This window comes from Jaculus jaculus, chromosome 6, assembly GCF_020740685.1.
Source record: "Jaculus jaculus isolate mJacJac1 chromosome 6, mJacJac1.mat.Y.cur, whole genome shotgun sequence".
Lineage (NCBI taxonomy): Eukaryota > Metazoa > Chordata > Mammalia > Rodentia > Dipodidae > Jaculus > Jaculus jaculus.
The window spans coordinates 83,377,949-83,402,652 of record NC_059107.1 but is presented as its reverse complement, the minus strand read 5'-3'; the positions used below and the strand labels follow the sequence as shown (position 1 = coordinate 83,402,652).

The 24,704-nt window shown below is 40.1% G+C and overlaps 1 protein-coding gene and 1 pseudogene across 5 annotated transcripts in view; one reads left to right on the top strand and one right to left on the bottom strand.

Moving 5' to 3' along the window:
* Nucleotides 1–24,704, top strand: part of Yaf2 (YY1 associated factor 2) — a 136,818-nt gene that overhangs the window by 30,103 nt on the left and 82,011 nt on the right. For 3 of the 5 annotated variants that reach the window (XM_045152912.1, XM_045152913.1, XM_045152916.1), the window contains exon 3: nucleotides 2,044–2,115. The exons of the other annotated variants lie outside the window; for them this stretch is intronic. In XM_045152912.1, coding sequence (XP_045008847.1) covers nucleotides 2,044–2,115 — 72 coding nt within the window. The remainder of the gene's footprint in view (nucleotides 1–2,043; nucleotides 2,116–24,704) is intronic. 5 annotated transcript variants of the gene reach the window in all.
* Nucleotides 16,852–17,410, bottom strand: LOC101597804 (annotated as a pseudogene).

Below are 24,704 nucleotides of genomic sequence, written 5' to 3'. Positions count from 1 at the left end.
CTCGGCATATCCAAACTATGGCATTGTAGTATCTAGCTGGAGTGAATGAACCATATAAAAATGAATGCATTCATCATTATTCTCCCTAAGACTCAGATTCATAGGAAAATTGATAATTTACCCAAAGTAATGTGTATGTTAAAATTAAATAGGAATCTATCAAAAATTTGGCTTTTGTGTTGTCAGACTTTGAGCTGTGTGCTATATAGTAAATACAGGTACTGCCTCATCATAGCATGTTTGAACTGTAAGCTTTTTATTAAAATTAAATTTCAAGGGCTGGAGAGATGGCTTAGTGGTTAAGCTGCTTGCCTGCGAAGCCTAAGGACCTATGTTCTACTCTCCAGATTCCATGTAAGCCAGATGCACAAAGGTGAGGCAAGCGCAAGGTCTTACATGCCCACTAGGTGGTGCAAGCACCTGGAGTTTGATTTTAGTGGTTGAGGCCCTGGTGTGCCAATTGTGTCTCTAAAATAAATTAAAAAAAAATCAAATTTGTTTTGGTTGAATAATATTTTTATGTTATTTTAATCCTATTTAGTTTTAAAAAAGAGGAAAAGCTATACATTTTAAAAAAATGTCTCCATGTAATGAAGAATGATGAAACTACAAAAATCTAGAAGGTGGGACTGAGGATGTAGCCTAGTTGGTAGAGTGCTTGGCTAACATGCATGAAGCCCTGGGTTGATCTCCAGCATGGCCTAACCAATGCAGTGGTGCACACCTATAATCACAGTGGTCAGAAGGTAGGGGCAGGAGAATCAGAAGTTCAAGGTCATCTCAGCTGTATAGCAAGCAGGCTAGCCTGACCTACATGAGACCCTGTAGAAGATGGGATGTTTATCAGTATAATGTTAAAGAAATACTGAATGTTTTTATTTAGTGCCCAGTAGTATTAATTAGTGTTTGAATTCGTCACTGCTATATACACTAACATAAACATGATTCATATATTGAGTTCAAGGCAATAGAATGTCTATGTAAATTTGAAGATAGGATAAAGTTCTTTTGGAGGGTCTGAGAATCTTTTTGTTTCGGTTTTATTTATTTATTTTTTCAAGGTAAGGTCTCAGTCTAGCTCAGGCTGACCTAGAACTGGCTCTGTAGCCCCAGGCTGGTCTCAAACTCACAGCAATTCTCCTACCTGAGCTTCCCAAGTGCCAGGGCTAAAGACATGTGCCCCTATCCCTATATCTGGCTGGATCGTTTTTTCTTAATTAGGATTTTTTTTTTTTTTTTTTTTTTGAGGTAGGCTTTTGCTGTAGCTCAGGCTGACCTGGAATTAACTATGTAGTCTTAGGCTGGCCTCTAACTCACAACAATCCTCCTACCTCTGCCTCCTGAGTGCTGGGATTAAAGGAGTGTGCACCATGTCCAGTTTAGGAATTTTTCTTAAACAAATTTTAAGCCAGTTATTTTATTTAAGTAGTTAAGTTAAAATTAGTATTATTTATCATTAGGTGGAATACTTTTCTACCTTGAGTGGTTGGATTGTTAGTAGGTACAAATGGGAATTGTAAAAATTCATTGACTTGAACTTGAAGTTTAATGATTGTGAGCCAATCATAGTGGTGTGAGAGTTTTATTAATGAAGCCATCATGGTGGGCTAACAATCCTAAAAAATGTCAGATTTTGATTAGTTGTTTATTCTTGTACTAATAGTGAAGGTGGGGTTTCAGTGAAATGAAATAGCTTGATTCACCATCAATATATATATATTTTTAGTGGTGCTATTTTTGTTAGTTAAAACGGAGTTGCTATTAGAGCAAACATTTAAAAAGAAATCATTCAAATCTTTTTATTTTCTTTGTGTTTCTGTAAGTATCCTGAAGTTTGTGTTGAAGTATAGTTATCAAATTGTTTTTCTATTATCTTGGTGAATAGTGCATTTATAGATCTGATGAATTTAGTCTTTTTCTCTTATAGCTCCACATGTACTAATAATCTCAAATAAAGTTAAACAGTCTTCTTACTCTGATAGAGAAGAAACAACTGGATCACTTACCAGTAACTGGAGTTCTCCTATTGGGTAATCTCTGCAGATCCACATTCTTTGACGTTATTCTGAATGCCTCGAGGACCAAGGAACCGTTGAAATTTCCAATTTCAGGAAGGTAAGCCAGTACACTGAAGCATGTCTCTAGCATCTCCTAAATCCCCTGCCCCCAACTTTCTTACATATACATCTGTACTGCATGCCCCTCAGTTCCAGTGGATGCCCATCATGAGGATTCTCAAGCGGGACAGAAGGGCAAGACAGGTGGATCTGTGAGGGAAAAGACCCAATAGGAGAACTCAAATTACTGGTAAGTAATCTGGTTTCCACAAACTTGAGGATTTTCTCGCAAATCTCTTTAGGAGTTTAGTAGAAAAGAAAGCAAGTTGTTTGAGATAGCTTCTTTTTGTATAGTTGGAATGGAGTATGAAAGTTACTTTATGGATGACATGACAAGCCCTACTGGATATTAAAGGGTAACATATAACTTTCAAAAATTATGTTAGCTTTCAGTAACTAGTACAGTAGTTCTTAAGCAATATAGAAAAACTACATGTTGAATTCTTTCATGGGTTTATTTATCTTGTTGCTTTTAGTGAAATTCTTGAACTGTAAGATATATGTACATAGCAAATTTAGTCAGATTATTTTGGCACCGTAGTTCTGAACAGTAAAAATACTTTTATTTTAATTGACTAGCACTTTTCCTTTTTTCTTTCTTAGCCTTGTGCATACTAAGAACACACTCTTCACTAAGCTCCATTCCCAGACCATCTAGTGACATAGCTTTCAGAATATCATCTCATTGAAAGTGTATTTGGCACATAATTTTGGGTCTCTTACAGTTACTTTACCATGTCTTGCTTGTACGAAATGGGCCCACTGATGTGAAGTTTGCTAGAATGGGTTTAGTTTGTGCACCCTGATTCCATAGGTAATAGATGATTCATTGAATTTTTTTCAAAATAATTTTTATTTTTTATGTGAGAGAATGCAAGAGGAAGAGGGAGAATTGGCATGCTAGGGCCTGTAGCCACTGTAATTGAACTCCAGACACATGTGCTACCTTGCATACTTGTGTGACCTTACACACTTGTATCACATTGTGCATCTGGTTTACATGGGACCTGGAGAGTCGAACATGGGTTCTTAGGCTTCACAGGCAAGGGCCTTAACCTCTAAGCCATCTCTCCAAACTTATTTATTGAATTTTTATGTAAATATTAGAGTCCCTTTCTCCTTCCCTCCCTCTCCACTGGCACTTGAACTCACACCTTGTACATGCTAGGCAAGTATTCTACCACAGCGCCTACAATTTGTTTCTTATTTTTGTTTTCTCTCTTATTCTGCACTATTACTGTATAACTATTCTAAAATAGTTTCTTAGTATATAGAGCTATAGCTGTTTTATAAAATTTTCATCTACCTTCTGGATATTTAAGGCCTACTGTAATTCTACTTCATTCTGTTTATGTAGTCTTATTTTCTTTGATTGAAACTTTCTTTGCTCTTATTTAGACAGCTGTCTTGTTTAGCTTTGGCTGGTACCCTTCTCCCCATTCTGTTTTGTATTTTCAAGTTGAGGCATTTCCTATGTCTTATATCAGTCCCTTCTTAATGTTAGTGTCTTTTTAAAAAAAATATTTGTTTTCTCAATAGACAAATGGAATTTCAGTGAGATTTTCTTAATTTGTGGGATGTGTCTTTCACATAGCTGAGCAGTATATAAGTACATACCTTTATAGTGAGTGTGTGACTGCAAATACTTCTGTATCATTTCGGTAGCCACCTGTACCATATAGTTTATCCCTTAAATCGTAGCTGTTTTGTTAATAGTATGCTCTTTTGAAGGGGAAAGTTAGGGTTTTATCATATAGCCCAGGCTGCCCTTGAACTTGTAATCTTTCTACCTCAGCTTCCTAAGTATGCCATCATGCCCAACACTTTAGGATTTTTTTCTTTTAAGCCAGGCATGGTGGCACATGCCTTTAATCTCAGGAGGCAGAGCTAGGAGGATCACCATGAGTTCAAGGCCAGCCTTAGACTACATAGTGAATTTCAGGTCAGCCTGGGCTGGAGTGAGACCCTACCTCAAAAAACAAAAAATAAGTCAATAAAACAATAAAAATTTGAGCTGGGAATGGTGGCACATGCCTTTAATCACAGCACTCAGGATGCAGAGGTAGGAGGCTCTCTGAGAGTTCAAGGTCATCCTGTGACTTCATAATGAATTCCAGGACAGTCTGAGCTAGAATGAGACCCTACCTCAAAAAAACCAAAATAATTTTCCTTCTCCCCTCCCCTCCTTACCTCTCTCCCTCCTTCCTTCCTTTCCTTACTTACTCTTGGCCTGTGTGTTTAATGTGGTATGTATATTATGTGTGTGTGTCTGTATAGAGTATATATACATCTGTGTGCCCTTGGATCATCCCATGTACTCACCTGTGGTGAGGTGTGCTTGCCTGGAGCAGAACATAGATTTTCCTGCTCTGTCACCCTACCACCCTACCTATTCTTGTTTGAGTTGGAGTCTCTTACTGATCCCAGAGCTTGCCTGTGTGTGTGCGTGTGATGGTGATTCCCAGGTCTCTGCTCCCCTGTGGGCCTAGGGTTACAGACTCACATGGCCATGCCCACCTGTTTATATAGGTCCTAGAAATTCAAATTCGGATAGTTTCAGGTCCACTCAGACCTTCATGCTTATACAGGAAACCTACTTAATTGATAAGCCATCTCTAGCTCTCCATCTTATTTATTTATTTATTTTTTTGGAAGGTAGGGTCTCACTCTAGCTCAGGCTGACCCGGAATTCACTCTGTAGTCTCAGGATAGCCTTGAACTCAATGATGATCGTCCTACCTCTGCCTCCCAAGTGCTGGGATTAAAGGCGTGCACCACACGCCTGATCCTCCATCTTTTTAAACACATACAGCTTTCAACCTGGAATAAATTCTCTTTGAGAAGAAGGATAGTCTACAGCCATACAACCCTGAACGCCCCCAATCTTGTAAGCTAAGCAGGGCCGGGCCTGGTTAGTACTGGGATGGGAGAAGAAGGATAAGAGGTTATAGCTTTTCATCTCATGAGATTCCTAACATTAGTCATTAAGATTAAATTATACCCACTGTAAAATTTGTTTGCCATGTAGATGCATGAATTTCCTAGTTTTTCATATTTCAAACAGGTTCATTTATTTGTCTTATAATTTTTTTTTTTTTTTTTTGGTTTTTCGAGGTAGGGTCTCACTCTTGTCCAGGCTGACCTGGAATTCACTATGGAGTCTCAGGGTGGCCTTGAACTCACGGCAATCCTCCTACCTCTGCCTCCTGAGTGCTGGGATTAAAGGCGTCCGCCACCACGCCCGGCTCTGTCTTATAATTTTATGTGAACTATATTTTTCTCTGAAAACGTTGTTTTGCTTTTAAAAACTGGTAAAGGGGCTGGAAAGGTGATTTAGTCAGCACAAGCATAAGGACCTGAGTTTGGATCCCCAACATTGACATGCTAGATGTAGTGGCATGTACCTGCAGTGCCAGTGCTGGAGAGATGGAGACAGGTGGAGACCTAGAGTTTGCTGGCTAGGTACTTGTAGTTATTTTCATGTTCCTGAACAAAGCACCCAACCAAAGCAACCAATGGGAGGAAAGTTTTCATTTAAGCTTATAGTCTCACATGGAAGCTTTATGATTACAGGGAAAAACATGGCATGAACAGAGGCTGGACATCACCTGTGTCATGACAGATAGAAAACAGCACACACACATGCAAAGACTAGAGGTTTGATATTGAGTGCTTTTCTTGATCACTCTCCACCTTATTATTTTTTCCCAAGGGAATGTCTCTCACTTGAACCCAAGGCTTGCTGATTCAGCTACTCTATATAGTTAGCTTGCTGTGGGGCTCTCCTGTCTATTTCTCAAGCACTGGGTTACAGGCAGGGCTGCCACATACACTGACATTATATGTGTGCTGGGAATCTGAACTTCAGTCCTCATACTTATTCAGCAAGTGCATTATCCACAGAGTTACCTCCCTAGCCCCCAAATCTTGTTTTAGGAATTCCCTGTTTGGGGAGGTGACTCCAGTGGTAAATGTTCACTGTGCAAGCATGAAGGCCTGAGTTTGGATTCTATGCATTCACATAAATGCCTAGTGGAGTGTCATGTTCTTGTAGTACCAGTGCTTGGAGGTACAGACAGGGAATCCTTGGGGCTCACTGGCTAGCCTAGCCCATCCAGTGAGCTCTAGGTTTAGCAGTAGAGCCTTGTCTCAAAAGAATAAGGTGGAGAGGAAGTAAGGAAGACCCCCTTGGTCTCCACAAACATGCTTGCAAACACAATCATAATCACCATACATACTCAAAAAAGAACACCTTTTCAATTAAAGAGTAAATGAAAATAAGTTTTAAGGTCATTAAGGGAATAACTGTTCTTTGTGAGATTCAAGTGAGTCTCCTAAGTGATAACCAGAGAACCATTTCAGGCCCAGTATTTAGACAAGCCAAGATGAAGAATAGGTAGGCAACATAAGTAGTTTTGTCTCCTATTGCACATCTATGATTCTGTTGTATCAGTTTCAGTGTGGTGTGGCAGTGACATGATGATTAGACAGTTCCTTTAGTCTTTGAAGACACATATCACAATATTTGAAAATGAAGCATCTTGATGGGTTAGAAATAGGTTTATAAAGAAAGGCATGTGGGCTGGAGAGATGGCTTAGCGATTAAGTGCTTGCCTGTGAAGCCTAAGGACCCCAGTTCGAGGCTCAATTCCCCAAGATCTACGTTAGCCAGATGCACAAGGGGGTGCATGCATCTGGAGTTCGTTTGCAGTGGTTGGAAGCCCTGGTGTGCTCATTCTCTCTCTATCTGTGTCTCTCTCTCCCTCTCTCTGTCACTCTCAAATAAATAAATAAAAATGAACAAAAAAATATTTTAAAAAAGTTTGCAAAAAAAAAGAAAGGCATGTGGATATTTTGGAAAGGTATGTATATGAGGGAAGGCAGTAAGAAGGAAAGAGAAAATATGAGAATGAATAGAATGAGAAAAGGAAACAATACAAATGTTAACAAGTTTGAATCCAGCCAAAAGGCAAATTAGTGTTTATTTTACTTTCAATATTTTTTTTTACTTTGAAATTAAAAAGAAAGTATTTTGAAAAAAAAAAAAAAAACAAAACCTGTATCTTGTTTAAAGAAGAACTTTATATTGGAGACATTTTCAAAGATTTTAAATAAAACTTTCTTAAAATATAGATTAAATTAAGTGGACATTGTATTATATTTGCAAGAAAGTTGTTTAAGAAACAATAAATACAAATAGACAAGTAAAGAATTAAAATCTTAAATGGTGACTATAGTATAACTGCATAAATGAGCAAATTTGATGCAACTGAAGAGATAAATTATAAATTTATTTAACTCTATAATAACCTCTGTCCACTGCTTGAAAAAAACTGTGATAGAGGTTTCTAGTAGTACCAATCTATGGAAACAAACATAGAAATTGAAAAGTTTTACATGCTGTCCAATTAGCATAGCTACAGTACTGGGTTCTCCCCTAGGGCCCATATCTTTAGCCACAGGTTTTAGGTCAGATTTGCAGTACCAGGCATGACTTCCTTCCTGTAGAGCAGGCCTCAAATTGAATCAGAGAACAGTTGGTTATTCCCACAACTTTAATACCATTGTTGCATCAGTTAGCACATCTTGCCTGGCAGGTAAGGGTCCACAGCTGAGCAGGACTGTTGATGATTTTTCTTCCCCAGCAGCTTGCATATTACCTTCTGGCACTAAGAAAGCTATCAGGCATGGAAGAAGCTTCCTAGCTAAGTTACAGCTTGATTTCTATGCTCTGAAACCAAAATGTGTGAGGTCTTCAACAATAATGACTTAGCATCTAGTTTTGGTGGGTAATCAAAAGCAATGGAAATAGCTTCTGTTGTTTGAGGAGCTTCTGGCTTCCCTGGCCAGAAATTCTGGAGGTGTCTCATCCTTGGCACTGGAATTTTTGATTGATGTTCTATGGCTTCTGGGAGCAGCTTTACCCACTAATGTAGGGGATCTATATAGAAACACATAAAATTCTATTTTAAATTGGCTTCCTAAGTAATGGCTTTCCATGTGGCTTATTCATGTATTCTTAGTTTAGTTCATTTTCCAACTACTCCTGTGTCACTTTTATCTACCCACCTCACACTTGTTGAAACTTTCCTTCTCACTATTGCCCTCCTTTACTTTCATGTTTCATATGAAACTTCTGCCACTCCCAATCCCATGGCTCCTTTATAGTTTCTAGGCTTCTATAGACATGCTGACATACCTACTAATACAAATCTAGAAATTCAAAACTAGGATCTGCATATGAGAGAACATGTGACATTTGTGTATTTTTAGGAACCTTTTAATGACATTTTTCATATATTTACATAATGTATTTTTTTTTCTTTTTTTTTCTGTTTATTTATTTATTTATTTGAGAGTGACAGACACAGAGAGAAAGACAGATAGAGGGAGAGAGAAAGAATGGGCGCGCCAGGGCTTCCAGCCTCTGCAAACGAACTCCAGACGCGTGCGCCCCCTTGTGCATCTGGCTAACGTGGGACCTGGGGAACCGAGCCTCGAACCAGGGTCCTTAGGCTTCACAGGCAAGCGCTTAACCGCTAAGCCATCTCTCCAGCCCCATAATGTATTTTTATCATAATCCCCTTCTTTTGTATTCCCTCTTCATCCTCTTTCTACTTATCCTCTTCATTGTTATAACTTGTCCCTCTTTTGTTTTTGTTTTGCTTTTGCATGTATGTAGGGGGTATATGCACATATATGTGTACTTGTGGCATCCATGTGCTTGCCTGCAGCAGGGACCCTTACCTACATTGGTTGTCCATTGGTCTTCTAACCATTTTTATTTGAGCCAGAGTCTCTTACTGATGGAGCGTATGCTGTTTTTTTTTCAATGAGCCCAGGTGATTGTATGTTCTCTGCTCCTCTTTGAAGGACTGGGGTTATAGGTGTGCATGACCGTGCCTAGCAGTTTACATGGAATCTGGAGATTTGAGTTTTAGCACGTTCAGACTCCTCTAGGTACTCATACGTGCCTGGGAAACACACTTAACCACTGAGTCATCTCTCCAGTCCCCTTTCCTATTTTAATGTCATTTTCTTTTTCTTTTTTTGGCCACTTTCATCATTCATGACAACAGTAGGTGTGCCCAGTATTATGCAGGTAAGGACTGCCACTGTGAAGTCATGAATGCAGTCATCATTTTGTCTGGAATTCAGCACTCGAAGGCACCTCTCCTTTTTCTTTGTCTCTCTTATTCTTTCCCTACCTTTTACACAGTGGTCCCTGAGCCTTGGAGGGCGTATTACATTAGTGCTGAACACTCAACTGTTGTTACTTCTCAATATTTTGTCAAGTTTTGAGTCTTCACAGTAGTCACCACCACCTAAAAAGAGAGGCTTCTCTACTCAAAAGTGACATCAGCATTAACATATGGGCATAAACATATTTAGTGGACAATTTGATGTGTAAAATATAACCATATAGCCCAATAACTGTAATAGCTTTCCCCTTAGTGCTTATGACCTTTGTAGCCATAGTTTTTTGTTTTGTTTTGTTTTTCGAGGTAGTGTCTTCCTCTAGCCCATGCTGATCTAGAATTCACTATGTAGTCTTAGAGTGGCCTCAAACTCACAGTGATCCTCCTAAGTCTGCCTCCCAAGTGCTAGGATAAAAGGCATGCACCATGCCTGGCAGCCATAGGCTTTTGATTTATTAGGTTTTCAGTACCAGGCATGAATTCCTTCATGTGGTGCAGGCTTCAAATTCGATCAGAAAGCACTTGATTACTCCCATAGCAGACATGACACTGTTGTGCTCATGGAAACATTTGCTTGGAGGGGCAGTTGTGGAGCTTTCAGGGTCCACTGCTGGTAATAACTATTGATGAGTTTATTCTCCTAGCAATCTGCATAACACTTTCCAGCACTATGAAAGTTAGAGCTAGCACGGAGTTGTCCAACTTAGTACTAGTTGGATTTCTCAGTTTTCTGCAACTGAAACAAATGTTGAGACTTTAGCAATAGAATCTTATCATCTAGTTCTGGTGGCAACTAGGAACCTTGGCAATAGCCTGTATTGTGATGGGGTCCAAACTAGGAGGCATCCCATGCATGGCACTGGAAATTTTTGGTAACAGTCTTTGGCTTTTGAGCATAGCATTATTTACCACCAAAGGCTATTTCTGCCCAAACACCATATTTTTAAAAATTATATGTATTTTCACCTGGTGTGGTGGCACACACCTTTAATCCTGTCACCTGGGAGGCAGAGGTAGGAGGATCACCAAGAGTTCGAGGCTACCCTGAGACTACATAGTGAATTCCAGGCTAGAGTGAAACCCTACCTCAAAAAACAAATAAACAAAAAATTATATATATTTTTAATTAGCTAGCAAAAAGTAAGTTTACATATGATTATTTATAACATCTTTAGTTTAACATTTTTATTGAAAATTTAATACATTAACATAAATTTGATCATATCCTCATCCTATTCCATTCTTTTGTCCTCCTCTCCAACTCCTATTTCACTGCACACACTAAGTCCTTTTGTTTTTGTTAAACTTTTTATTAACAGCCTCTTTAATAAGCAGAGTATACTGTGATTATAATCCCTTCTCATCACCCTTCTTTGTCTCCCCATTAATATCTCCCTTCCACTGAACTCCCATTTTCTTTCTAACTAATCCCTCTTCTATTTTTTAATGAAAAACATTTTATCCAAAGAGGGTTTCATTTTATTTGAATTGTGATGTGATATTTTAGCTGGGTATAAAACTTTAGATTTTCAATAGTTATTATTAACAACATATTTTGAATGGACACATCATGTGTTGGTACCCACTTTTCCCTGTTCCTGCCCCCATTCACTGAGGCCCCTCCTCAGTGGGGTTGCAGTTATTCCATATGGGGTTATGTGTTGTGGAAGCAGTAGTCAGTTATATTGCGGGGGATGGGAATGCCTCTGGGCATGATGTCTCAACCTGTAGCTATTACAATCTTTTCTCCCCTTATTCCACAAAATTCCCTGAGCTGTGGTAGGCGAGTTTTAAGTCTACTTCAGTGATGAGCTCTTAGGAGCCTCTGATTTCTGCTCTGGTAAGTATTGATTATCCCCTGCATCTGTCTCCTTCACTCTGGTGCTGAATATTAGGTTCACTATGGAAGCAGCCCTCTTGATTGTCTCCCAACTCCTCTATGATTTCAGCTGTGGCTTGGCTGAAGTCTGAGAGGTAGTTTATCTTCTTGAGTCTCACTACCTTCTGAGAAAGAAGAATAGATTCTCCAATGGAGAGTGAAGTCAGCATAGTTTAAATAGGATAAGCATTATTAATTTAGGGAGAATTTGATGTGTGTAACCCGTTTTAGACAAAAACTAATGAGAGTTTGATACTGGAGAGTATAGTCTTTGTCTCCATAGGATTCTGATCTGGTTCCCAATTCCAGATAGGGGTTCCTTTACACTAAGTAGATCTCTTAGCCAATCAGAAAGCTTTTGGTTACCCACCAAGGCTAAGCCATCCAGCCTAATCGCATTTATTTCTTTTCAAAGAACCAGCTGTTCGTTTCATCGATTTTAAAATTATTTCCTTAATTTTCAATTCATTAGTTTCTACTCTGATCTTGATTATTTCTTTCTATTTGGAGGTCTTACGGCTGTATTCTTGATGTTTTTCTAATGCTTTTATGTGAAGAGTAAGATTATCAATTTAGGATCTCTCTTTCTTTGTTATGAAGGCATTTAGCACTGTAAATTTTCCCCTTACAACTGCCTTTATTGTGTCCCATAAGGTTTGGTAGGTTGTGTTTTCATTATCATTTAATTATAGGAATTTCACAGTTTCTTTTTTGATTTCTTCCACAACCCATTTATTGTTTAAAAGTGCATTGTTCAGTCTCCAGTAGCTTGTGGAGTTCCTGATGTGTCTCTTGTTGTTAATTTCTGTCTTTAAAAGCATCGTGATCTGATATGATGCAGGATGTTACTTCAGTTTCCCTGAACTTATAGAGGCATACTTTATGGCCTAATATGTGGTATATTTTTGAGAAGGTTCCATGGGCTGCTGAGAAGAATGTACATTCTGTAAAATTGGGGTGAAAAGTTCTGTAGATGTCCGGTAGGTAATTTATTTACAGTGTTGTTGAGCTCTATTATTTCCCTGTTGATTTTCTACTTGGACAATCTGTTGACGATAGTAGAGTATTGAAGTGTCCACCTATGATGGTGGTGTTGTGTATTTCTGTTTTGCTCTCAAGTAGGTTTTATTAACTGTAGTGCATATAGATTTATGATTGTGATGTCCTCATATTGGATCATTCCCTTGATGAGTAAGAAGCTGCCTTCTTTGTCTTTTGATTACTTTTGGTTTGAAGTCTATTTTAATCAGATGTTAATATAGCAACACCTGCTTGTTTCTTATTTTCATTTGCTTGTAATATCATTTTCTGTGTTTTCACCCTGAAGAAGTGTCTGTCTTTAGTGGTGAGGTAGTTTTCTTGAAGACAGCAGTCAGAAGGGTCCATTTTTTTTCTTTGATACATCCTGGTAAATTGTGTCATTTGATGGGTGAATTAAGACTGGTAATGTTTAAGGTTATAAGTATGAGGTTGAATTTAATCCCTGCCAAAATGGGATGCTTTATGTGGTTTCTTGTGTTTGGTACTTAAAAATTTTTTTTTTAAATTTTTTATTAGCATTTTCCATGATTATAAAAAAATCCCGTGTTAATTCCCTCCCTTCCCAACTTTCTCCTTTGAAATTCCATTCTCCATCATATTACCTCCCCATAACAATCATTGTACTTACATATATACAATGTCAACCTATTAAGTACCCTCCTCCCTTCATTTCTCTTCCAAGAAAAGAAAAGAAAATTTGGTACTTTTTTGAGTCTGGTCTAGTTTTGGTCATTGTAATCATCTTCATGAAGGCTCTTGAGATGGTTGTTTGACTCTTCGATGTGGAATAATCGCTGAAGTGTTCTCTGTACGCTTGGCTTTGTGTTCATATAATCAGAGAGTTAACTTTTTTCATGGAAAGTTTTTCTTTTACCATCTGTTATAAGGGATATTTTCATTGGGTATAGTAGCTTGGGGTGGAAGCCATAGTTTTTTATACTTTGAAGTACTCCATTCCAGGCCCTTCTGGCTTTCAGGGTTTCCATTGAGAAATTTGAGGTAATTCTGATGAGATTGCCTTCATATATAGTGAGTTGTTTCTCTCTTGCTGCTCTTAGCACTCTTTTTTTGTTTTCATTGTTAAGATTTTTAAGTATTATGTGACTTGAGAAGTTTCTTCTTTAGTTTTGTTTGGTGTTCTGTAATCTTCTTGTATCTGGATGGGCCTCGTTTTGAGATATTGGGAAAATTTTATTCAATAATTTTGTCGAAATGTTCTTTATACCTGGATTTCCTCTCCTTCTGGTATACCCATGATCCATATGTTTGGTTGTTTTAGGGTATTGCACAGTTCACTCATATTCTGTTCACATGATTTATTTATTTATTTATTTTTTAAGTTTTTTTGAGGTAGGATCTCACTTTAGCCCAGGCTGACCTGGAATTCACTGTGTAGTCTCAGAGTGCTGTTTAACTCATGGTGATCTTCCTATCTCTGCCTCCCAAGCGCTGGGACTAGAGGTGTGTGCCACCATGCCCAGCTCATTCACATGATTTTTTGAACTTAAGAAAGTTTCTGGTGGGGGGGGAGAGGGAGGGAATTACCATGGGATTTTTTTTTAATAATCATGGAAAATGCTAATAAAAATTAAAAAAAAAAAAAGTTTCTGGCCTCTTGATCTGTTGCGTCTGTCTTGTCTTCCAGCTCAGAGGTTCTGTCTTCCACATGATTAACTCTTGTAGTGATGGATTCTAGAGAAGTTTTTAAAAGTTCTATTTGATTTTTGTTTCTGTTGTGTTATTTTGCATCATGTCCATCTTTTTTGTGGTATGATTTCAGTTTGAGGTCTGATTTTCTTTTTAAAAATTTTTTAATGTATATAGTCACAGTTTTTATTCATATAAAAAAGTTGGAGTACTAGTGGAAATTCGAAGACACCAGACACACCTTTTCCCAGCTTAGTAATGTTTAATGGAATACCCACAGAAACTGCCAGATGGTGCTCACACAGCATCCCTAGTCCAGACTTTATCACGTGATGGTTCCTTGCGTCTTGGATGGTTTTCCAAGCACCTAGAGTCATCCTGGCTTTCAAGTCATACAAACCTTGATGATACCTATCATTGGGTCTGCACCTTAGCTACCCACAACTTCTCCTGTTCTTTATTTCTCTGTGAGCACTGCAAAACTGGGGTTCATTTATTATTAATTAAAAATATGTGGGTGGGCTGGAGAGATGGCTTAGTGGTTAAGCGCTTGCCTGTGAAGCCTAAGGACCCCGGTTCAAGGCTCGGTTCCCCAGGTCCCACGTTAGCCAGATGCACAAGGGGGCGCACGCATCTGGAGTTCGTTTGCAGAGGCTGGAAGCCCTGGCACGCCCATTCTCTCTCTCCCCCTCTATCTGTCTTTCTCTCTGTCTCTGTCGCTCTCACATAAGTAAATAAAAATTAAAAAAAAATAAAAATATGTGGGAATACCTTAAATTTTATAATCTAGCTATGATTCATTCAATTAATTTTCTTGGCATATCAAAATTTTTATATCCTAATGTTATTAAAAAGGGAGAAAATAGCTAGCTGGGCGTGGTGGCACATGCCTTTAGTCCCAGCATTCGGGAGGCAGAGGTAGGAGGATTGCTGAGAGTTAAAGCTACCCTGAGACTAATAGTGAATTCTAGGTCAGCCTGAGCTAGAGTGAGAACCTACCTTGAAAAACCAAAATAAATAAATAAATAAAAGAAGCAGATAAACACAAATTTAAAAGGAAATGAAGATTTCAAATACATATAACTTTTTTGTAAGAAGGCAAGTATAAAAGTTAGCCTTTGCTCCTACTTTTGAGGTGTGAAAGGCAGGGAGGTGGATACAGGAAGGCTTTCAGAAGAAAATAAAAATGAACATAAAATCATGCATTCATTGCAGTATGGTGCAACCCTTTACAAACATTTCAAAACATACTGGTAATTTAGATTTTCATGAGTATGTTGTGATATTGACTCTACCCAGCTTATTTCTAGTTAAAATCACTATTGGCTAGACTAAATTCACCACACACACACACACACACACACACACACACACACACACAGAGAGAGAGAGAGAGAGAGAGAGAGAGAACATAGCTGTGCACAGGTATATCCTGATCCTGTATTCTATCCCAGGGCCAGTGTGTAGAACAGGACCCAGTTTCATAAATGCATATATATCATAACTTTACCAGTAGCAATTCTATACACTAAAGTTGCTTTTTTTTTTTTTTTTTTTTTTTTTTTAGTTTTTTGAGGTAGGGTCTCACTCTAGCTCAGGCTGACCTGTAATTCACTATGTAGTCTCAGGGTGGCCTTGAACTCATGGCAATCCTTCTACCTCTGTCTTCCAGGTGCTGGGATTAAAGGCATGTGCCACCATGCCCAGCTCACTAAAGTCACTTTTCAGCTCCTTATTGAGACATGGCAAGGGGGAAGATAGATCCTGCAAAATGGCTTTTAGCCTCAAGTAAAACTGTGCTTCTACAATGACATTGAAGCAGCTTGTGGGGCACTTCTAATTAAAACAGTACAGGGTATTAACTGACAAGATTCTTAATAGAACCTTGAATATCAACCAAAGATCAATACGCCAAGAACTTCAATTATTTGCTTACAACTCTGCTGTTCTTTCCAGAATCACCAAGGTAACCCCAGTCCAGTTTTTTGGTTTTTGTAGGTAAGGTCCCACTCTAGCTCAGGCTGACCTGGAATTCACTATCATCTCAGGGTGGCTTTGAACTCACAGCAATCCTCCTACCTCTGCCTTCCAAGTGCTGGGATTAAAGGCGTGCGCCACCATGCCCAGCCCAAGGTCCAGTTAGTTTCTTGCTCACACCAACATAGTAAGAGGTCACTCTTTTGAAACCTACAAGTTAATTTTTAAAGTTGTTGAACATTTTCCATATTAAATAAGCAACATAAAAATTTGTCTTGTATCTATAATGTTCTACCCTAGTTACCTACAACTTATACACATGTCTTTATTTCCAGTATGCAAGAAAAAAAAATTCCTAATTGATATTTGGTAACAGGGCATGAAAAGACACTTTATACAAGTAGTATATACATATTTACAGAAGTACACCTGAAAAAGAACCCAATACAGTTCAGCCAAAGTCTAAGCCTTCAGAGATTAAAAAAATGAACACAATTTTTGTTGAGAGGAACTGTGGAAGAATAGTCACAGAATAAATAAGCAGAAACCTTTTTCAAACTTTCACTTGTGCATGTTCAATTGAAAAAGATAATTCTTACAGTTTCTTTGGTGCCCATGGTTAGCATACAAAAATGTAAAAGTCTATTCACAAATAAAACACATTAGTTCAAACTGGAAAAAACATAACAACAATAAATTGATTTAGGGTAGTGTACATTGTGACAGCTTTAACTTGTGGGGATATGAGAATTCCTGTGAAAAGAAATCAAAAGTCCTTTTGTAAAAGCAGCAGTGTCATGTCTTGTAAGCTTTCTTATATCACAGCAAAATTTGAAGTAGACTCTGAAGAGACCAGTGCTTACACTGTAGCCATGAGGGTATAAGAGTCTGTTTCCTCAGTTACTCTTGTTGCAGTTTTCTTTTTGAGTGCCATGTTTTAAAAGTTTTTAAAAGGTGTTCAGTTAGAGATTCTAACCAATGACATGATTAGTTATAAAATTTCTTTCCTGCTTTCAAACATAAATGGGTAAATTTGTTCAATAGCAGTAGCCACAGCCTTTATATTGGGCCCTGTTACTGTGATACTTCCTGTTGAAAATACCTGCAATGTAACCCTTAGAGAATTTATTCACTAACACACAGCAGGGTGAAGTTCAGGTTCATAACTAGGATTAGGTCTATTGTTCTTTGTGAATTCTGGCAAACAGATTTTAAAGGGCATGTTACAAACTGCCAAGGTTTATAACCTTAAAATCTATAAAAATTACCTGAAAACCTAGTTTCTTCTACAGACTGTGGACTAAACACCTGGTCCCAAACTTAGCTTCTTCACTAGTTGTTCCAGTGCAAATAATTTTTCCTGAGGACCACATCGTGGCTGTAATTCTAGTTTTTTTCAACTTCATTAATACTTTCCCAACATCATACTTAGAAATTACATTTGCTCCCTCCAAATCAATTTTCCTTAAGTTCAACTGGCATCTTGTTCTAAGAACACAGACTACATTTGTGATTAAAATGTCCATTGCAACATCACTGTCTGTATCCATTGGGGTAGTTCAAAAATTTCGATTACAGGGCTGGAGGATGGCCTAGCAATCAAGGTGTTTGCCTGCAAAGCCAAAGGACCTTGGTTCAATTCCCCAGATCCCACTTAAGCCAGATGCAAAAGGGGGTGTTTGTGTCTGGAGTTTGTTTGCTGTTGCTAGAGGCCCTGGTGTGCCCACAAAGATCACAGCTGTGAGAAGACTGGGCGGTCACAGAGGACATGGCAGCAGCAGTGCTGCAGGTTGCATTGGATGCAAAGGAGAATCTGGAGGACAAGGATGAAGATAAGGCAGGTGTACTCCCCATTTTCCATGGAGCTCCTGCCCTGGCCCATTGCTAGAAGGCTCTGAGGCCTAGGCTCCATCATTCGTGCTTTGTTGTTCTGGGTACAGCTGATTTTCTTGATGCTTCCTAGAATTCATTATTGTGTTTGATCAAGACTTCATTAAGCCTAATCTGTTGGTTATTGAGATCTTCCATTTGTTGGTTCCCCTTCAATTCATATCTCCTTTAAGGCTTCTAAGGTTCTTTTCAATTACGTTAAGCTTAGTGTCAAAAGCTGAATGTTCTTCTGGGTGTGGTGGCGCACGCCTTTAATCCTGCACTCGAGAGGCAGAGGTAGGAGGATTGCCATGAGTTCAAGGCCACCCTGAGATGTGAATTCCAGGTCAGCCTGAGCTAGAGCAAGACCCTACCTCAAAAAAACAAACAACAACAACAACAAACAACTGAGTGCTCTAAGAGACAATTCTACTGTATTTCATTTATACGATGGTTGGTGTTTTGATGGCTTGCTTCTTGCTCAACGGTCCTTTTGATCTGGGTTACATTGGTTTTGTTTTCAGTTTGAGATTCAATTGCTATTGATTTCTCTATGATTTCATTGGAGACTTCCATTGTGGGACTAGGCATCCTTGGTGGAGAACTCTGTTTTCTGACTTACATTGTTTTTTCTTTTTCAGTGTGGTGTACTCATCTTGGGGAAACATTTTATTCTATTGAGGGGGAAGCAAGTATTTGTCCTTGTAGTATCTTCAGTGAATGTTTTGTTTTAAATGTGAACCAGATTGGTGTATAATGCGTTTATAATCACAGATGTGCAGATGTGGAGATTTCAAGTACATCAAAGGTACATGGGGAACTGGGAGGTGGGGAGCTAGGAGCTCTGGCATACTCACTCCACTTGTACATACTCTACAACACAGGGGCTGGGGATCCAGGAAGCTAGAGAGCCAGGGGCCAGAGGCCACCTTCTAAGTGGCCTGTACACCCTCTGGCTCAGCGGAGTAGGGTTTTGGTTACCCAGGGGCCAATCAGGAAACCAGAGCAAAAGACCTGTTTCCATAGCCCACATGCAGGGACCAGGCTGCCCCAGGGCAGCACCAGGGGTACAGGGACCAGAGAATTGGGAGGTGGGGAACCAACCAGGAGCTCTGGTCTACTCAGTCTGTACACGTGGCCTCTGCATCAGGGTATCTGAGAATTGGGGACCCAGGAGCCCTTCAGTCAGGAAGGTGGAGCAAAGGGCCTACTTCCACAGCAAGAGTATAGGGTCCAGCAGGGGAACCTACAGGACCAGTGAACTGGGAGGAGGAGGGGAATAGGGAGATCTGGCCTATGCACTTTGTGTGAGAGCACATCATCCAGAGCAGGGGATATAGGAGGTGAGGACCCAGGGTCCTTTTAATCAGGAATGCAGAGCAAGGGGCCTGCTTCAGCAAGCTTGCAGGGTCCAGGCAGCCCCAAGCCAGCAGCAGGGGAACCAACCAGGACCTGGGGAACTAGGACGAGCCCTTTCTGTTTTTTTTTTTTTTATTTATTTATTTGAGAGCGACAGACACAGAGAGAAAGACAGACACAGAGAGAGAGAGAGAGAATGGGCGCGCCAGGGCTTCCAGCCACTGCAAACGAACTCCAGATGCGTGTGCCCCCTTGTGCATCTGGCTAACGTGGGACCTGGGGAACCGAGCCTTGAACCGGGGTCCTTAGGCTTCACAGGCAAGCGCTTAACCGCTAAGCCATCTCTCCAGCCCCCCTTTCTGTTTTTGATGTCATCCTTTTCCCTACATATTTATATCTTCTATAGGTAGCTTCAGCCACTCTGAAGTCAAGAAAGTGAAGGTTAGCTACTTTATGTCTGGAAGACAGTATTCCAAACCACTCATCTCCATCCTTTGGCTCTTATGCACTTTCTGCCACCTCTTCCACAGTGGTCCATGAGCCTTTGAGTGGGTGATGGAAATGTCTCTCAATACATGTGTTTTCCTTTTCTTCAGTCCAAAGGATCTATTTGAGTATTTTCTGTAGAGCTGGTGTGGTGGTTTGGTTCAGGTGTCTCCCATAAACTTATGGGTTCTGAATGCTTGATCTCTAGCTGGTGGCAATTTGAGAATTGTATCCTCCTGGAGGTGATGTATTGTTGGGGCGGGCTTATGGATGTTATAGCCAACTTCCCCATGCTACTAAGTGCTTGAAGATTTTCAATCTAAAGGCATAATATTTTCTTTCTTTCTTTCTTTCTTTTTTTTTTGACTTTGTGAGGTAGGGTCTCACACTAGTCTAGGCTGACCTGGAATTCAGTATGTAGTCTCAGGGTGGCCTTAAACTCAAGATGATCCTCCTACCTCTGCCTCACAAGTGCTGGGATTAAAGATGTGCGCTACCGTGCCCAGCATAAGAAAATCATAGAGCAAATTTCCCCAAATTAGGGAAAAGATGCCAATATAAATTTAGGTTCACCTGTGCTGTCTTGGGGCTGCCTGGACCCTGCAAGCTTGCTGTGGAAGCAGGACCCCTCGCTCCGCCTTCCTGATTGAAGGGTCCCTGGTGCTGTTGTTCACCTGATGTTGACCAGGAGGTGATATCCAACCTCTGCTCATGCCATCATTTTCCCTTGCCAACAGGAGCTTTCCTTAAATCTGTAAGCCACCATAAACCCTTTCCTCCCACAAGCTGTTCTTGGTCAAGTGTTTTTTTGATAATAACTTGACGTTGGGATGCAAGAGTATGCTTAGTGATAATGCATTCCTTTAACCTGTTTTTATCATTTAGAGTTCTTTCTCCTTCAATTATGACAGATGAATTTGCTGGATATAGTAGCCTGTGTTGGCAGCTCTTGAGTTTCAGCACTTGAAATACATCATTCCAATTTCTACTGGTTTTTAAAGTGTCTGTTGAGAAATCTAGTGCTATTTTGATGTACTTAGTAGGTGATTAGATGTTTCTCTCTTAGTGTTTTCAGTGTATTTTTCTTGGTCTGTGTATTTAGTATTTTATTTTATTTTTGTTATTTCAAAGTAGGGTCTCACTTTAATTTAGGTTTACCTGGAACTCTGTAGTCCCAGGCTGGCCCAAACTCATAGTGATCCTCCTACCTCCTCTGCTTTTTGGTGCTGGGTTTAAAGATGTACACCATCATTCCCAGCTATATTTAGTATTTTAATTATAATATGACAAGTAGAATTTCTTTTCTGATCTTGTCTGTTTGATGTTTTAAATGTCTGCTATATCTATGTTGGCATCTCTTCCCTAATTTGGGGGAATTTTCATCTATGATTTTCTTGAAAATACTGTGCCTTTAGGTGAAAATCTTCTCTTTCAATCTCTTTAGTTTTTTTGTTTTGTTTTGTTTTTGAAGTAGGGTCTTTCTTTAGCCTAGGGTAACCTGGAATTTACCATATGGTCTCAGGCTGTTCTCAAACTCACAGTGTTCTTCCTACCTCTGCTCCCAGGTGCTGGAGTTAAAGGCGTGCACTACCACACCTAGCACATCTTTGGTGTTTAATTTTGTTGTTGTCATTGTATGTGTGTACACTCTCGGATCTGTTGCTACTGCAGTTGAATGCCTGTTTGTTTTATGTGAATGCTGGAATGAATCTGGGCTGTCAGGCTTTGCAAGCAAGCTCCTTTAACTGTTGATACATCTTCTAGGCCCTAACATCTTTAGTTTTGATCATTTCTCCTCCCATTCCCTCTTCTCCTTCGTCTTCTTTCCCTGACCCTCCTTTAACCTTTCCACCTCCAATGTTCTACCTCTGTCCTTATATGTGTACTGTCTTCATCCTTAATCCCTTTCCTTCCCTCCTCCTGTCATGGCCTCATCCTAGCTTCCTGGCTTCTACTGCTGACTCTTACTTCAGTCTACATACAAATCTAAAAATTTGAGCCAGGCGTAGTGGCACATGCTGTTAATCCCAGCACTCAGGGGGCAGAGGTAGGAGGATCATCGTTAAGTTCAAGGCCACCCTGAGACTAATAGTGAATTCCAGGTCAGTCTGGGCTAGAGTGAGACCCTACTTTGTGGAAAAAAAAAAAAGAATTTTAGGGTAGGTTTATGAAAGAGAATATGTGGCAGTTGTCTTTTTGAGCCTGGATTTCCTTATACTTAGTATAGTCTTTTCCAGATCCATCTATTTTCCTGCAAATTTAATTCATTTTTTTATAGCTGAACAAAACTACATTGTGTATATATGTACCACATCTTCATTATCTGTTTACGAGTTTAGGGACATCTAGGCAGATTCTAAAATTTAAACAATGTACACTTTCAATGAAAACGAGCACAGAGTATTTATGCAAGAGTAGGGATTATAACAGCTAGATCCTCTATCAACAAGTAGGTTAAGATTTCTGGTCTGTTTAGGTTTCCAAGTCAGCTTGTGACCAAGTGAGATCCTTCCCAAATGCATAACAGAAGAGGAAACAAAGCCACTATAAATCAAGAAACAACAAATAACAAGCCCAAAATATAGCTTATTTAAGAATGGCAAATCTGACCATCCATCCGATTTAACATATAATTTATCCTGACATGGAAGGTGCAATTAGCACTTCCAGTTCAGGGCTATATACCAGGTTTATTTGGCGGTGATGACCTGGTGTAATCCCAGTTACCTTTTGGGATGATTTTGGTCTCAGTTATGCTGTGCTCCTGCTTAGGTCCCTCTTTGGTGCACTCTGGGTTCAAGTAGGCTGGTTGGGTCACTGGACCACTGCTCTGTTCACCGTAGCTGGGCACTGGCGGTAGGGGAGGAGAGCTGTGGATGGTGACTCTAGTTCTCTCGTTGGTCCACATGATCCTCTACCTCGTGATCTGCTCCTCCATTGTTTATTTCTGTTTTCCCTTCACGTTTCTTTCTTTTTTTTTTTAATAAAAACAAATAACACAGTTTATTTACACTGCCCACAAGTTATGCTCCTCTAATTCTTCACAATTTAAAAAGCTAAAAGTTTAACTGAGTGTTTTGCTTGTAGACAAAAGGAGCAGGGTGGCTGACCCCCCCCCCCCCACACAGCTAAGGAAGCACAGTGTGGACCCCCTCAGAGCCCACCTCACTGACATTTCCTTCCTAATACTAAGATGCAGATATACAGCATTTTGGCTTGACAGTTCCAAGAGCCTTTTTTTTTGTGACAATGTCTCATCTATGCTGGATGCCAGGGATTGCATGGGGCCTTCTGGTTGGTTGTATAGCAAGTACAGGCAATATTTAGCAATGTTGATGGTTTCCTCTTTGTTTGTTTCTGTTAATCATGTTGCTCATTTCACAGGTTCTTGGGTTTTCTTAGTGTAGTGATTATCACACGTACCTAGCACAAGTTTAGGGATTTCAGTTCTTAGCCTTCCCTAGGGTCTGTGTAATTGTTATTGGAGTGTGTTTATGTGTGTGTGTGTGTGTGTGTGTGTATGTGTGCATGTGTGTGTCCTGTAGTAGAGACTGGCCTTAAACTCTATGTAGCCAAGGATGACCTTAAAATTCTGACCCAACTGCATCCATCTCCCAGAACTGGGGTTACTGGCCTGTGCCACTGCACTCAGTTTTATGCAGTGCTGGGGTTCAAACCCAGTACCTCAAGTATGCTAGGCAAGCACTACCCACTGAGCTACATTTCCAGCCCCTATGATGCTGTTTCTTAAATGACTTCCACAGGCAAACCAGGAGACATGCCAATGGCCTGTGCGTGCCACTCTCCCGCTTCTACAGGATAGTGGGGGTGATAAATTGGGAGTTGGATCTTCCTGTGTGAAAACCTCCCGTACTGATGAAGTTTGTCTGTGACCTCTACACAAGCACCATGTCACACATGCATGCCCACACTCAAACATGTAAAAATACACACACACACACACACACACACACACACACACACACACACACACACAAAGTAGAATACACCATAAACGTAGGTAAAGAAATCAACTGATACAAAAAAATGATGAAATTCTACACATGCTCATGCGTAGGAACAGAGGAAAACCTCACGTACCTCCGGCAACATCCACAGAATGCCCACAGCCAGCACTATTCCCATCTGTACAGCCTAGCCCTCAGCAACCCTTTTCTCCAGGCAGGTTCCTCCTCCCAAAGGTCTGGTGGCCTCCCAAAATAGCACCCGCAACTGGGGGCCAAGCGTTGCAACACATAAGGCTGTGGTGGACATTTCACATCTGAGCCCTAACTTCAGAGCGGTCAGGATCCCCAGGCTGGTGGCCCTCTCTATCAGGACCATGTAGAGCAGAGCAACTGTGATCGGCCACCTCCAGAAGCCTCCGTGTGTGCACACTTGCTCTCCTCACCTGTTCTCTTTAGGGTCACTGTCTCATAGCACATCTGCGACCATGCTAGTATCCCCTCAAAACGCTCAATGCTTTCCCCAAGAGAGGGACGGACACCCTACCACGGTGGCCACAGTCCACACAGCTCCTGTCTCCTCAGTGCCCATCCTTGGCACATCCTCATAAAGAGCAAAGTGGTCACCTTCTCCTTCCTGTATGCCCCGTGTCCTTCCTCAAGCTCCCCTGCGTCCCTCCTGCATTTTTTTTTTTTTTTTTTTTAGTTTTTTGAGGTAGGGTCTCACTCTAGCTCAGGCTGACCTGTAATTCACTATGTAGTCTCAGGGTGGCCTTGAACTCATGGCAATCCTTCTACCTCTGTCTTCCAGGTGCTGGGATTAAAGGCATGTGCCACCATGCCCAGCTCACTAAAGTCACTTTTCAGCTCCTTATTGAGACATGGCAAGGGGGAAGATAGATCCTGCAAAATGGCTTTTAGCCTCAAGTAAAACTGTGCTTCTACAATGACATTGAAGCAGCTTGTGGGGCACTTCTAATTAAAACAGTACAGGGTATTAACTGACAAGATTCTTAATAGAACCTTGAATATCAACCAAAGATCAATACGCCAAGAACTTCAATTATTTGCTTACAACTCTGCTGTTCTTTCCAGAATCACCAAGGTAACCCCAGTCCAGTTTTTTGGTTTTTGTAGGTAAGGTCCCACTCTAGCTCAGGCTGAC